We start from the raw sequence: 15,293 nt of genomic DNA on the forward strand, positions 1-15,293 counted from the left end.
TGATTGCCATTGCTTTCTGGAGAGGTGGCGGGGGACCCCGCATAGGAAGACGGTAAAGGAACTGACGTTCCACGAATTGGAGATTCTACTGTTGAACGATTCATAGACGCAGATTTAGTGCTATGAGGTGTAGAATTAGGCGGTGATGATGCTGGTGAGAGGGTATTCCGTGATAATGACGGAGTGCGTGTTCGTGCAAGAGGGCGACGCATAGAAATGTTCCGGTATGGATCAAGGGGGGAGGGCTATCCATGTATAAGCGTTATGTTTTAGCGGTTTCGTGCAAAAGCGTACCTTTGGCTCAGATCTAAGCGGAACCACATAGTCATAGTTCTTCTTCGGAGTAGGCTGAACGTGTTCAGAGAAAGGGGAGCTTGAGCGACTGACTGATTGAAGAGCCTCAGAGATAGAAGCATCCTGCTCCTCATCGCCATCCATGCCATCCGGAGGCAGGTACACATCGGGAACGCTATCTTTGCTTTGCCTCAAAACACCTTCGTCCTCTTCCTCTTCATCTAAAAGATACTCGATCCCCCCTTCGTCACGAACATCTGGGAGTGATGGTATTGCACTGACATCGAAACTGTACGACGCGTTTGTCTTTGTTCCTCGAGGCGCCGACGCCGCAGCCGACGAACGCGCCGAGCGTGCAAATGAATGGGCAAAGCGAGTAGTGCTAGATACACTTGAAGGGTTGCGAGAAGTCGGCGTGTGATGGGAAGACAGAGCCGGAGTGGAATGCATCGGAGTACCAACATGCACGTCGGACGCACTGAGATCATCCGTTGGCGTGTGTGCCTCAATGGACCCATCGGAGTCATCGAATCCAGGTATTGAGGGTAACGAGGGCATGTCCCGGTCCTCTATGGCTTCTATTCTTCGCCAGATTCGCGAGGGTGTCTCCAGCTGCATGGCCGCCATGCTCCTTTCGAAACTGTAGCCGAACGATATAAGAAATACGCCACTATCACTCCAATGGCGCTGAAAACTAACTGTACGATAGAAGACAGGTAGAGGAACGGCGAGACTGCGACCGAGTTTAGTGCAGTGGCTGGTGTTCTGCTAGTTCCAAGTTTCCATTTGAAGATCAACGAGCGCTCCAGATCACGTGAAGCGCGTTGAGTCACAGAATGCTGAGGATCATGTGATGTGTCACAGAACGCAGAACATTTTTTAGACTCGCAACCAGTTTCCTTCTTCGGCTCACATCACGGGATCAAGGGACATGAGCCTACGAAGGACTGGTCCGATACGTTACGAATTTGGCAGGACCTGCCAAAGGTGAGTGCGCACTTAGGATTTCGTCGTCGTATAATCATGAAAAAAAGTGTCGAAATTGATATAATGAAAAGATGATATTTTTCGATTTCAAGTCGATTGAGACCAACATGTTTTTCTGAAGAAAATGAAAAAATTTTAAGTTTGATGACCTCAACATGGAAAAATCCCCCCCTTCCTCAGTGCGGGGGTCTTCTTGGGTGCAGGATGAGAAGTTTGCACAGTACCGAGCTTTTTCAGATACCTGACAAGCACAGGCCAATTATCGAGAGGCAAACGACATCGCTTATACCCCATTTTGGTGCACTCAACATGAAAGACTTAGAATTTTTTCATTTTCTTCAGAAAAACAAGTTGGTCTCAATCGACTTGAAATCGAAAAATACCATCTTTTCATTATATCAATTTTGACACTTTTTTTCATGATTATACGACGACGAAATCCTAAGTGCGCACTCACCTTTGGCAGGTCCTGCCAAATTCGTAACGTATCGGACCAGCCGCTTCGCCAAAGTGACAAGCGCAGCCACGTGGCGATGCATGGCTGGTCACGAGCCTAAACATTTTTATTCAGTTCATTAAACTTCATTTTAAGTTCTTTCTAAACGAAGACTCAATGGTAATGTGCATGCAGTAGTGCGGACTAACTGCCATGCAATGTTGGGGACACTAGCTGCTAGGCCGATCTTTGTAATTAGGTACCAATTTAACTTGAATTTTGTCTTTTTTAACGATCATCAGTGATCACTGGAACTTTACCATCAGAACTTCCATAATCTCCAGCACCAGGACTCAGACTTTGACGAATCGGCGGGCAAAGATCATTCAGAATTCTGATTTACTGCGGCCCCAGGTAATTTTAGGCGGGAACATAACGCGTGAAAGTCAAAGCAACCACACAAATATTCTGGCTCTACGCTCCTACGGATCAATGACTAGCAGAACCTAAGTAAAAGCGACGTTGAGAACTGGATAATTCGGGAGAAGCAATATTACACGAACTTGTCTAGTAACCAATTCGATCTTCTCCGCGAGTTCCGCTTGCAATTTCATCAACCCTTCGCTTGCCGCGCTTAGATCCATACCATCATTGCATGCATTGCAGCACATTGCATCGGCAAGATTTACTCCAGCGACTCGGGTAACAGGCGATGCATCTTTGCCGACACAAACAATTAAAGATTCCACACAGGGCGATTCTAAAAGTGCATCTCCGATACGTTTCATAAGGCGTAACCACCACGGGCAAAGGTAGACACGACGGTCACGATAGGAGCCGGATGGGCAATTGCATAAAGCCTTCTGTCCATGCGCCCACGGTGCCGGAAAGCTCGTGCCCTTTAACCAGGACATATCTGCGACCAAAGATCGAGCAGACACACCGCACATTTCTCGGTAATTGATCAGGTGTGACATCGCCGTGGCAGGAAGGTCCTTGAGGGCCTTCGGTGTAGATGGCGTGAAAGGTAGTTTGGAAAATTTAAGCATTTGCCATGCAGCTGCCCGCATGAGTTTCTCGCCCCATGAGCTGCGGGCGCGATAGGCTAATGCATATACCATGAGCAGCTCTTTTTCAATGTAATGATGAAGTATGCCGACGTGACTGGCAACGCCGTTCATCATGTACTTGTCGGTAATGGAGAGAATGAGGGCGACGTCGTCGATGCTCAATGGAGTCTGGGTAGGGTCTAAGCTGAGGTCACACCACATCAGCAACTTGTAAAGCCCATTGCCATCCTCGCTCAATCGGACAACAGGCGCGGAATCATGAAGGGTTTGCATTCCTTGCCCAACTTCAAACATATCTCGAAAGACCGGAGATGCGCAAGAAAGGTTGGATTTGTGAACATAGAAATCGACGTTATCGGCGGATCGCAGGATGAGATCTGAGTTTTTGGGTCATTGAAAGGAGGATCGGCAACGGTCGCGGTGGTGTTCGTAGTAGTCATGATGCAGAAAAGTCACAGGAATTCGGGAGCAGTGAGCGATGACAAGTATCTCTTTCGGCGGCTGACTGGCGCTATACCGTGAAGCAGAACAGAAATGCTATTTGTGATTCTGAGGCGCCAATTCTCAATCTAGCATCCGACAGCCGAACGCAAAACGCATACCTTTCGTAGGTGTACATCTCAAGATAAACCTAGGAAAGATTAATAGTCTTTGGAGGCGCATATGCACAGTAATAATCACCTTTATCCCTCCAGCTAGGCTAGCTCTGTGGCCTTGTCTCCTCTGAAGTAGCTTGTTAGAGTAGCGCCTAGCTTTAGGTTCAATCGAAACCTCTCCCGTAATTCTTAATGGACGTTCGATTAGGAGCAGTGGTGTGAGGATTCGTTGAGTAACCGAATACTAGCTAAGACGAGACTTAAGGGTCTGTTCGGCTACCAGGCACGGCCAGTTTTTGGCGCCCAGTTAGTTGCCGTTTTTGGAAAACCAACATGAACAGACTTTTCTCGTCGTCGTTTTGCGTATTTCTGAACATCCGTAACCGTCTGAATAGCTTGTAAATCATCCAGTACATTATGATACATCATCGGTTAGACAACCATGATCTAGGAACATATCCAGGATGAATTAGAGCAATAATACAAGTTCAAGCTGCTCCTCCTGCTGTAGTCAAGACTTCCAAAGCACATGTGTATCTCTGAGATGGTAATAATGACATATTTATATCTCCTGGAGTAATATACATATATCAAACAATGTATAGGTAAATAGACATCGACTTTCAAGGCAGTTTGACAACCTTGACTGCCTTGATCGGAGTCGCCGGTAGGTCTTTATATTACCAAGGATCTCAAAGCTCAAAGTCCTTGGATAATAGATGAAAATGTATTAACCATGGTCTTGATAGAGCCTCTCGTGCTTCTAAGGGAGAGGACCTCAGCTAGAGGCAGAAAGACAAAGTTTCGTGCTAGGCCAGAATAGTGTTGCCAACGACTCGGCTTCGAGTCGCCGAGTCGCCGAGCGGAGTCGGAAATGCTATGAGCCGAGTCACCGGCAATGACTCGGGCCTAGGATGGCTCGGCTCGGCTATGACTCAGCTTTTCGCGGCTTGAGCGGACCCAAGTCGCTGACTCGTTCCACTTTTGGACTTCGCTCTCACTGATCTTCTCCGTCATCGAAAATGCGGTGGCCTCTCGCTCTATTCATCTTGCCGACATTCTGAAGGACTAAGAACTTGATAGATGGGGTAACTTATGTTATTTCTCCCGAATTATGGCTGCATTTCTGTCAGTAGGCTGTTCACTCACGGCTTGCAGCTATCTGATTCCATCTGATAAGCTGTATGTTGTTAATGGACTGTTCAGGAGTTCGCGTGTGTGGAATGTGCAGATATTAAATTGAAGGTAGGTGACTCTTTTGTATATGCTGGTCATATCTGAGTTCAAGCCTTAGAACATCCAGCTGTCATGGCTTCAAGCAGGTCTCCATTGATGTCGCACCATCATGAAACCGTTCTTCTTGATCCTGGCATTCCTTCGTGGTGTTCTTGTGGCCAACGCCTTCTCCGAGTGATATAGTGGGACCCGATGATGGTGTAGGATGCATACGCAGTCATGCATGTAATTGCAGAGGTACGTTTATTGGTCTTACTACTATTATCCATCCTTATCGAATAATAGACAGCTCTTATGTATCAACTTTCACTAGATGTTATGTTTTACGCACAGTATAATGTTATAACCTCTTCAAGATACCGCATTGAAGGTTTCCGAAGCACTATGTCATCTGAGGACATGTCGCCAGGTGGCAGTCATACATGCGCGCGCAATTTTTTCCGTTTCTGTCTCAATTGCTCATTCTTCTCTGGTGGCGGTAGGACATGGCTGATTATATTCTAGGGTACCTGTGGCCTTGTTGTCCGCTTAGTATGCTCCGCTGTTAACGATGGTCGGGATTTATTACACGATACTGGCTGTTGGCTTAATCGCTGACATGTATGTGCTTCCTGACTGCCTGCATTCCCCATCCTAACATTTGTTTGTCCAGCCTTTCCGTGCATCGCTTGGAACGAGAAGGTACTACGTCATCGTTTTTCACGTATATAAACCATTCGAAGTAGTAAGTACATTATTCATTGCACATCCATGGCTCCTGCTGGCAGAAAGCGAGGCGGACGAAAAGCTGATGGCAGCAGTATGGCTAACGCTGATCATACAGACTCCCATGTCGAGCCCGTACCAGATACCACTGTGCCACCAACTACTCGTTCTCGTTCTCGTGCCGGTGCTCCCATGCGTTCCAGGTCCAACGCAGGTTCCAGTCTGGCATCTAATGGGCCAACACAAGTGTTGCCTCCTACAGAGGCCATTCCAGTTCCCGGTGTTCAAACAATGTTCCGCATTCATGGCAAGTACTTATATATTGAGTCTTATCTATAGTTCTGATATTTGACATTAGGCTATAACCACTGTCAACCTACTCCGTCAGAGACAACGGCTGTCCCCTTTTCAGATCCATCGATGCAGGTGGCACAGGCTTCCGGCAGTACGGTGCCATCACAACCCATTATCTCTCCATCCCCCACTCATCAGCCCAGGGAGACGGTGCCAGGTGCAGTGCCGGTGCCGGTGCCGGTACCACGCTCCCGACGTGCACATTTTGTTGATGATCCAGAGAGTTCAGATGGAGAGTTCCTTGAGCTGTCTCCTCCATCATCTCTGTCCGACGATTCCGCTGTTCATAGCGAAACACCTCGGCGACCATCAGATTCTGATCATACAGCTCAAGCTCCGCATACTCCTCATCGTAACCCATTCCCTATACCCCGCCGATTGTCCAGAACACCAGGAACACCTCGACGACTTTCCCATGCTGCTGCTGGTCATACTGTCAAAAAAGGCCGTAATACTGCCCGTGACGTCTGGTCATTCTTTATAAAGTCCGAGAACCGCCATCATTGCACTTTCTGCACGTGCGTCTTCAAAGTTGTCTATCTAAGTCTCTGAATTCTGATCTTTATTTTAATCACAGCGCGAAGGATTTCGAGAAGGATAATGAGCTTCCCGGAGCATCAGACTTTGGCTCAAAAACAAGTACCGATATCTTACGGCGCCACTTGCTTGATTACCACACCACTTCATGGCTGACGAAGTGTGACAATCAGGGTATACAGGTGCGCTCTACTCAAAAGCGATATCAAGATGCGATCCGCAAATTTCACCTCGACCAAGGGAAGCAATCTTCCATATTTAACAGTACTGGACATCGTGCATTCTCGCATGAAGCATTCATTGATTCGCTAGTTGCATGGGTCGTTGCTGATGACCAGGCTTGTACTATTCATATTTGATCCAAATTTGCATGTGTTAATGAAATTTCAGTCAATCAATGCCATTGAGAGTCCGCATCTACGGTCTATATTCTTGATGCTTAGAGAAAGCTTGAAAGACTCTGACATACCCCATCGATCATCGTTACGTGCTCGTATCCTTGAGATGTGGGACAAATACATGGATGACCTCACTTCAGAATTAAAGGTTAGCGCTATTTATTATATAAGAGTTCTCATGAACGTAGCAATCTAGGCTTCTATGGGACGCATTTCGTTCACTGAGGATCTCTGGACAGACCTGAATATGCGTCCCTTCATAGCTGTTACCTGTCATTGGATCGAGAACCGGATTGTTGATGGTCATGCAACACTGCATCTGCGTTCAGATCTCATTGGCTTCCATCGCGTTCCTGGACATCATACAGGGGAGCACTTAGCGGAAGTGTTCATCTACATCCTTGACCGCTTGCAAATTACGGGAAAAGTGCGTATGTCTTTCGTTTGGGGGTAACATATTACCAATGTTTCTACGCTAGGTGGGATGGATTACTTGTGACAATGCGACAAATAATGACACGATGATGGAACATCTCGAAAGGTTATTAAGACTGCGATATCCGGACATGTGTTTTGATCGGGTAGACAACCGAATTCGGTGCGTGAGTCTGACCTCTCCTGTAGTTCCTTATTCATTAAATGCGTAGATGCTTTCCTCATATTGTAAATCTTGCATGCCATGAGGCTGAGAAGGCAATTGGCGAGATACAATACAATGGTGTGGGTAATGAAGGAGCCTTAGCCTATATTACTCGGGATCCCATTTCCACACTACGTTCTCTTGTTAGATCGGTAAGTGGATAGCCTTTTTGTGGGTTCCCAAGTTGCTTATGGCATCTGTAGATAAGATCATCATCGCTTCGCCGTCAGGCATTTTCCGAGAAAGTTGCTCAAGCTGGGTTGGGTTCTCTACAGCTACTCCGTGATGTAGATGTCCGGTGGTCCTCAACAGATATTATGATTGAGAGGGCAATTGTTTTACGCCAGGTATGTTGTTCTCTTCTATAATAATTTGCTTTGCCTTCTCTTTGTTAACAAAATCTGGACACAGCCAATCCAGACATTCCTTCAGTGCCGAGAGCAGCGCGAACTTCAAAAACATCAATTAAGTGATGACGAATGGACTGTTCTCCGACTTTTTCACGAAATCCTAAGTGTGAGTACCAAGCTTATACAAGCAACTCGTTCTAACGGCTATCATTAATATTAGGTTCCACATGCTTTTCAACAACGACTTTCAGCAGAGAAGACTCCCACGCTTTGTGATGCTCTTCCGTCTTTCTCAGCATTGATTATTCGGTGGCGTTTACTGAAGGAGAAAATGCCGGAAATGCGAGACGTAATAACAGCCAGCCTCGAGAAGCTGGAAGACTACTATGGCCGTGTTATGTATATCCCGGCATATATATTTTCTATGAGTTTCGTTTCGTTTCGTTTCCTCCATATAATTCATTTCTAAAACCTATTTCAGTCTTAAATCCTACCATGAAACTGAAATGGTATGAGCAGCATGACCCGACAAAGATTGGGTGGGTCAAGAATATATTTATGCAGGAGGTAATCTCATAACTATAACTGATTTTATTATATTGCATGACTCATAATACTTCACAGCTCCAAAGCTATTCTACGATGACTTTAGTGTCAAATCCCGCACCTCTGCATACTCGCAACTGGGCGGATGAAGTACTCGGTCTTGATATGCCTGCCATCAGCTCGACAGTACGACAGACCCTTGCTGAAGAGTTTGATGCATATCTTCTTGATCGTCAATCCTTATCTAGTAGCTTGTTATTCTGGCAGGTATGTGGTTTTCTAAGATATTCCCTTCTCTCTGACACATTTTCATAGGAAAATCGTACACGCTATCCAACTCTATTTTTAATGGCTATGGATATCCTTCCGATCCAAGGGTCATCTGTACCTTGCGAACGAGTCTTCTCATCTGGCAAGCAGACAATCACAGATCGCCGTTCCCGGATTACACCCGAGCTGATGGAAGCGCTGCAGATACTGAAGTTTCGCTTGAAGAAGGGTGCTACGTTAAATTTTACACAGCACTATGACAAGGCCACACATACAGCTTCACTTGAGGGTCTAATGGATGAGGAATCGGAAGTCCCTTCTGGAATGGATGATTTTCTGCGCTTTTTAGACACTTTCGAGGCAGTAATTGACGTAGAGTAGGCTATATGAATTACATTGCCTAATTTAGAGTGAAGCCGATGACTCGGCTGGAAATCAGTGGCTTTGAGCCAAGCCGAGTCAAAGCCAATGACACAATTTGACTTTGGAGTCAGTCCGAAGCCGAGTCGGTGATAAGTCGAGCCAAGCTAAGCGCAGCTGAGCCGTGGCAACACTAGGCCAGAAACAGCATTCCTTAGGTAGATTGCGCACAGAAAATCATTCAAATAAATGGAATAACATCAAGGGTGTTTGTTTTAATAGTGTGCTAGATTTTAGGACATGTAGAGAGCTCAAAAACAAGCGAAACGACGACGAGGAAAGCCGGTTCATGTTGGTCTTCCAAAAACGGTAACTAATTGGCGCCAAAAACTGGCCGTGCCTGGCAGCCGAACAGACCCTAAACAAGAATGTTCAATGTTCAATAGAGTAGAGTTGTTAACCTGGTAGGCGTTTCCTCAGGCCTGACCCAGGTCCCATGATTTAAGGGAATGTAAGTGAAGGTAGAAAGGTGTGTTATTTGATCTAACAACTGCTTTTATATACGGGCCTCCGAGTTATTACATTGTAACTATGATTCTACTCGACTCACTTCACTTATCACGAAGGATTGAGTCACTTGTACTAATATTACAATGTCCTGAGTCATATATCTAAATAAATACAGACGTTCCGAAAAACCTTGTCCACGGTTGCCAAACAAGGCAAGTAAAATAAAAAAAATAAAAAAATGCAAGAAAATTGTGAAAATAGCATGGTGCCTTCATTCGTGAGTGTAATGTATCATAAATAGATTTGTTGAGGATGTACGAGGTGTATAGAGGTAATGTAACAGGTATGAGGCCAATAGGTCAATGGTAGGACGTCATGAGCGGGGTCTGTGCTAGCGGTAATGGGAGGCAGCGGCGGAGCATTAGAGTGGTGTGGGAGGCTGTGTAGATGTTTTCTCCCTTGTAAACAGTAATAAGTCGTTCCAAAATGAAAGTGGGTAACTTCCCTTGAAGATGTATGTTTAGCATACCAGCCACTGCGCCCTCTCCAAAGCTTCCCAGTCTACAACGCCTGAACCCCCACCAGCCCAGTCCTAACCGTGAAAACTGACGAAATAAAGCCAGGATATCCAGTTGCAGATGTCTTTGTCGCAGTGAAATGGTGCGGGCGGACTATGGCGTTGTGTTGCAGGAGACCGGGAGCTGTCGACGTCCAAACTGTGGCAAAATCACGGCGGCGGCTTGCTTGACTGAATGCAGAATCGTTCTTCAAAGCTGTCTTGTCTTTTCTTGTCTCTTGAATGACGATGATGGCAAGAACGAAGGTGTGACCGGCTGTTCGGTGCGAGACAGCCTGAACATGTAAATCTGGCGGCGCTCACTAGTTCTTCATCGGTCAGATGTTCTTATTTCAAGTATTATCTTTACGACACACTGCAGCACCCATGGATCATTAAATTTGTATCTTTCTACTAAATGACACGCACAAATGAAGTCTGTATGCTATTTCTACGATTTTCTTGTATTTATCTGATTTTTTGATTTTACCTGCCCTTTTTGGCAGTGTGGACAAGGTTTTTCGGAACGTCTGTAAAGAGGAGCACCGACGACTACATAATAAAACAATCCTTCCTTTCCACAAACAACAACAAAGGAACGTCAAGGTTGTTGTGCAGGACGCCTTGACCACTATTTCCTCACAATGCCTCCACCGCATCTGTTAACGCTTGCCGACCTATCGGTGCCGCAAATCCGTCGTCTCATCTCCCATGCGCACTACCAGAAACAGCTCACGCTTCCTTGGTTAGCACCCCATGAAAAGGGAAAAAACAACGCCTCCAGGAACCTCCGTCTACCAAGTCAGAGCCTCTTCAGCAAGACTGTCGCGTTGATGTTCTCAAAACGAAGCACGCGAACGCGGATTGCGGCTGAGACAAGCGCGACCGTGCTCGGCGGGAAAGCATTATTCTTGGGTAAGGATGATATCCAAATCAGCTGGAATAAGGGAGAAGGCGGAGGGGAAAGTGTAAGGGATACTGCTACAGTTATTGGAGGAATGTGTCAAGGTATCTTCGCGCGTGTCGGTGGACATCACGAAGTCGAGGTGAGTCACGGTATGTTGTATTCGCTTTTCTCCATTTTCACCATTTTACCGTTAGGAACTCGCAAAATACTCCCCGGTTCCCGTTATTAATGCGCTCTCTGACCTATGGCATCCTACCCAAATATTGGCCGACCTGCTAACCCTACACGAACATGCCCACCTCTTTACTCCCGAATCCCTCGCAGCAAAACCCATACCAGCACCCGATACAGCCTCTAAACCTAAAGAAAAGGAATCAGAACCCGAACCGTCGACTGAATCCGACAAGAAAACCAAATTTGCCAAGAGCAAAAAGGCGAAAAAGCAAAGTGGCCCTTTGCCAGAACTCCCTCCTTTGACTATAGCTTATGTTGGTGACTCGGCGAATGTCCTGCATGATATGCTTGTCACGTTCCCGAGGTTGGGGCATAAAATGCGTGTCGCTAGTCCTGTGGGGTACGGCGCACCCGAGCCCGTAGTGTCCAAAGTCAGGGAACTTGGAATACGGTTAGAAGGGTCGACATTTGGACAAATAACGGAGCAAGAAAGCAAACACGGCTTTGGTAACATATTATGGTTCGAGAACCCGAAGGATGCGGTGAAAGACGCAGATGTCGTTATTACTGACACTTGGTACTTTCTTTTTCAAAACTCCTTGTCCGACTCGTAGCTGATACGCTTCTAGGATTTCAATGGGCCAAGAGTCCACCAAGGCGCAGCGTCTGAAGGACTTTACAGGCTATCAAGTGACTGAGGCGATGTGCGAGGAAGGCGGAGCCAAGCCTGGGTGGCGATTCTTGCATTGTTTGCCGAGGAAAGGTGACGAGGTTGACGATGAGGTACCAGTCTTTTTACCCACTTCCACTTCCGCTTACGATCATCCGTACCAGGTATTCTACGGTCCTCGCTCACTCGTTTTCCCTGAGGCGGATAACAGGAAATGGACGATCATGGCTATATTTGAGTAAGCTACCTTGTTATCATCTTCTCTCCATAAATACTAATCGGTCGATAGTTTGTGGATTGGGCGGTGGGACACCAGTGTAGAGAAATGAAGAGTCGAAATACTCAATGGCGCAAACTGTACTATGCATATAGTCCGCTATGAACTTGCACGATATCTAATCAATAACCAATTCGACCTTGGAAAAAGTCAATGCTTGTGGTTCAGAGTACACTTGAGTGTCAAGTACCTTTTTCGTTACCCTGTCAATTTCATTTGCGAACTCTTGCTGGAATAAGGAAAAGGATGTTCTAGTTTTGCTGTCATCCAGGTCGCGTGCCGAACATTCTATCCTAGGATGGGGTATAGGCGCAATCTGCCTGCTCTCGACATCGATGACATCGGGACCCAAGTCATGTTGAAATATGGCCTCACGACATGGCTTCTCCTTCAAAGAGTTGCGCGCGCATTGGAGATATTCAACAAACCATCTGGCAACATGCGTCCAGCCACCTGCACACTTTAAAAAGATGCACCTGCAACCGAACTGCTCGGAGGATTGCCTATGTTGCCAAGGTTTGTCTATTGGTATCCATTCTAAATCCGTGATCAGCGACTGGGCAGCTGTAATGCAATCAATGCGATATTCATATAAGCGCATCAAAGCTTTTGCTGAGATGTCATCGAAGGCGCGAGTGTGATGAGGGAAATCGGATTTCAGAGTCTGCCATGCCGCAGCTCGCATGAGCTCAGCGCCCCAGGACCCACATCCTCGATACGCTAAGGCGTACACGCGTGCTGGCTGCTCCTTAACGTACTCGGAAAGTAACATCGATACACGGCCTGCTATACCCTCCATCATAAATTTATCCGTCAGGGAGAGGACGCGAGAAATGTCGTCAATGGTGAATTGCTTCGGAAGGAGTATAGATCTAGGATCGCACCAGATCAGAAGCTTGTGGAGCACATCGCTATCCTCTGACATCTGGACGACGGGAATGCCGCCTTGGAGTGTCTGCGCTGCTTGACCGATGTCGAACATGTCTCGGAAAACGGGCGATGCAAGAGATAAGAGTGATTTGTGAACATAGAAGTCAACCCTTTCAGAGGAACGGAGAATGAGATCTGCATTCGTGTCGTTGAATGGGAATGATGCGATAGTGGTGGTAGAGTCGGTTGGGTTTGTCTCCTTGGTATGAGAGTCCATCGCGGCGGGCTGGCGACAGGTGTGTTGAGAGAAGAGAAGTCACCACGAGGGAGGGTTATTCTGTTTGCCGGTGCGTGTCAGACATCTGCATCAACATCGAGGCGATTGATCATCATATTGTTATAGCGACATTCATTATTCGAGGTTATTGTATTCGCGTCTATATATACCGGCGTGGACACCGCTATCCCATAACAAAGCTCAAACGTAGGAGTCCAGTCGACCCTACCCTTCTTAAAGCTAAGATAAACGTCACCAGTTAGTTGGCCCAACCCAGTGTGTGATGAAAAGCCACCCACTGTAAGCATAGTTTGGCGAACAACGCGTTCAAGTTAGAAAAAGAGGCTCTCGAGTTCAATAATTTCCACCAGTGAGGACTCGCGTAGCGACTGAAAAGATAGCAGGTCGTCTTCAGGGCGAATTGGAGTGACATGTTGTCGGCATCGTTGCAAGTAGTAGACAGGACTCAGACTCTCTCGTCTGCACATTTAGAACACCGTTGAGCCGTTCACAGAATCGAAGTCGTTCGTGGTAAGGCAAATGTGCCCTAAAAGAAAAGAGAGGCAAGGGAAACTGAGAAGGCAGAATAATTGAACAGTGGGAAATGTGGCTCCATCATGAAGCTTAAGTTATGCAATAATGTCATCAGCTTTAGGTGGAGAACGTTGAAATTCGGGATGCTTTCCAGAAGCAAATGGATTATGCCGGCTATTTAACTTAATATTACATGCTATGTACTTAACAACATACATTCATCCAGACAGGCAAGTGCAGGAGGAGCAAAAGACGCAGAATAAATGATACAGGATGAAAAGAGATGCGGTCATGAGACGGGTGGTCGATTGTAGTGGGTATTGTAGGTAATAATGCAAGCTTGTCGGGTATGAATATTACGAATTAGTGTAACACAATAATGACAGAGAAAAGGAAGAGTCCAGCAACAGAACAAAAAACGCGCGCGTCAATAGCGTAAAGATCTGCGGTTTCAGTGCCAGAAGCCCAGATAAGACCCTGCAGAATTGACCATCCGACCCATTAACGAGTCGTCCTTGTCATGCATCGCCCTATTTGACTGGAAAGTAGAGTTAGAATCGGTTGCACTCCGACGACCCGAACTCCTCGCGTGATGCTTCGGTAAAGGCAGAGGCCCTTGGAGAGGAGACGACGGCGTCGGGGTCGTGCAGTTCGAATCAGATTCAGTGTCTTGGGTCGACGATTTCGTCGGCGTTGAGTTGGGACTAGGATGTGATATTCTCAGACTCCTAGAAGGCGAATTCGTCGGCGTGTGCTGCAATGAACGCGGTGTATCTGATTCCTCAATGGGATATCTTGGCTCTTCCGTGATAGCGAACGCTGCATCGTGCTCTGCCTGAGAGGAGCTCGAAGGTCTAGACTCTGAGATGTCTTCCGTTGATCCTTGCGAGGGTCGAACAGTCCTTGAAGAAGTGATAGAAGAAGAGAGCAAGTCTTGGTCCGGCATTGTCGAACCTGCATCAGGACTCACACTGCTCCCACTCGAGCTTCCTAATCGTCTGCTCTCTTTCCTTCTTCCTGTCCTCTCTCTCTCCTCCCGGCCGCCAGCATATAAACCGCCAGCCACTGCACCAATGCTGTTATGGCTACCATCAGGCGATAAGCTGCCCATCGGCGACGTCGAGCTCACACTCTTCGACCTCGATCGCTCGCGGTCCGAAACGCCACTCGACCACGACGGTGAACGTGTTAGGGATCTACCACGAGGAGGGGCGCTTGCAGCTGATGACGACGGGGATGTAGCTGGTGATGACCTCGTTGGAGATGAGGTTCGCCCACGTGTAGGCGGTGGTTGCAGCGATGTCGTTGTGGGAGGCGATGTAGGTCTTGACACTTTAGGGATGCTGACCGGATCTGGTGTCAACTGAGACGTCGTAGGATCGGCGTTCTCCCTCCTCTCGTCTTCCACCGCGTCATCCTCCCTTCTCACCACTCTTCGCCTACCAGCTCCGCCAGGACGTCCAAAGTAATCTTCCCCTGGGTTCATATCCATGCCCCCAAAATAATCATAAGGGCTGCCCTCAGCATCAGCCTGGACCTGAGGCGGCGTGCGTACAACTATGCGTACAGGCGAAGGCGGTCCTCCAGCTCTTCGTTCCAGTTTCTTCGCCCTAAGCTGTTGTCTGGGGTCGTCTGTAACACTAAAGTATGCCCCCTTATGATGATATGTCGTCTCACCGCTGTCCTCTGCCAGCCGTGCTCGGGGTGCGGCATCGTCATCCTCCTTCTCACTCTCGTCA

The 15,293-nt window shown here is 47.2% G+C and overlaps 5 protein-coding genes across 5 annotated transcripts; 2 read left to right on the forward strand and 3 right to left on the reverse strand.

The window, feature by feature from the left end:
• Positions 1–2,199: 2,199 nt before the first annotated feature.
• Positions 2,200–3,081, reverse strand: EV420DRAFT_1635984 (uncharacterized protein; the record flags this gene model as incomplete). Its single annotated transcript, XM_060476522.1, has 2 exons — positions 2,200–2,223; positions 2,281–3,081. The coding sequence occupies 2 exons, from the start codon at positions 3,079–3,081 to the stop codon at positions 2,200–2,202; spliced, it is 825 nt and encodes a 274-aa protein (XP_060337541.1).
• A 2,215-nt stretch (positions 3,082–5,296) lies between these two features.
• On the forward strand, positions 5,297–7,165 carry EV420DRAFT_656692 (uncharacterized protein). The gene is made up of 6 exons (XM_060482952.1): positions 5,297–5,343; positions 5,443–5,631; positions 5,683–6,196; positions 6,256–6,553; positions 6,606–7,040; positions 7,093–7,165. The coding sequence occupies exons 2-5, from the start codon at positions 5,517–5,519 to the stop codon at positions 6,807–6,809; spliced, it is 1,131 nt and encodes a 376-aa protein (XP_060337542.1). The 5' UTR covers positions 5,297–5,343; positions 5,443–5,516; the 3' UTR covers positions 6,810–7,040; positions 7,093–7,165.
• Positions 7,166–9,152: 1,987 nt separating this feature from the next.
• Positions 9,153–9,666, reverse strand: EV420DRAFT_1506361 (uncharacterized protein; the record flags this gene model as incomplete). The annotated part of the gene is made up of 3 exons (XM_060471316.1): positions 9,153–9,197; positions 9,390–9,558; positions 9,662–9,666. The coding sequence occupies 3 exons, from the start codon at positions 9,664–9,666 to the stop codon at positions 9,153–9,155; spliced, it is 219 nt and encodes a 72-aa protein (XP_060337543.1).
• Positions 9,667–10,489: 823 nt separating this feature from the next.
• On the forward strand, positions 10,490–11,925 carry EV420DRAFT_1617156 (ornithine carbamoyltransferase 1; the record flags this gene model as incomplete). Its single annotated transcript, XM_060475205.1, has 5 exons — positions 10,490–10,891; positions 10,947–11,503; positions 11,556–11,709; positions 11,761–11,834; positions 11,886–11,925. 5 exons carry the CDS (start codon positions 10,490–10,492, stop codon positions 11,923–11,925), a joined length of 1,227 nt encoding a protein of 408 aa, XP_060337544.1.
• A 66-nt stretch (positions 11,926–11,991) lies between these two features.
• Positions 11,992–13,020, reverse strand: EV420DRAFT_1260509 (uncharacterized protein; the record flags this gene model as incomplete). The annotated part of the gene is made up of 1 exon (XM_060467010.1): positions 11,992–13,020. One exon carries the CDS (start codon positions 13,018–13,020, stop codon positions 11,992–11,994), a length of 1,029 nt encoding a protein of 342 aa, XP_060337545.1.
• Between the last annotated feature and the right edge of the window lie 2,273 nt (positions 13,021–15,293).

This window comes from Desarmillaria tabescens (assembly GCF_030435595.1).
Source record: "Desarmillaria tabescens strain CCBAS 213 chromosome Unknown EV420scaffold_3, whole genome shotgun sequence".
Lineage (NCBI taxonomy): Eukaryota > Fungi > Basidiomycota > Agaricomycetes > Agaricales > Physalacriaceae > Desarmillaria > Desarmillaria tabescens.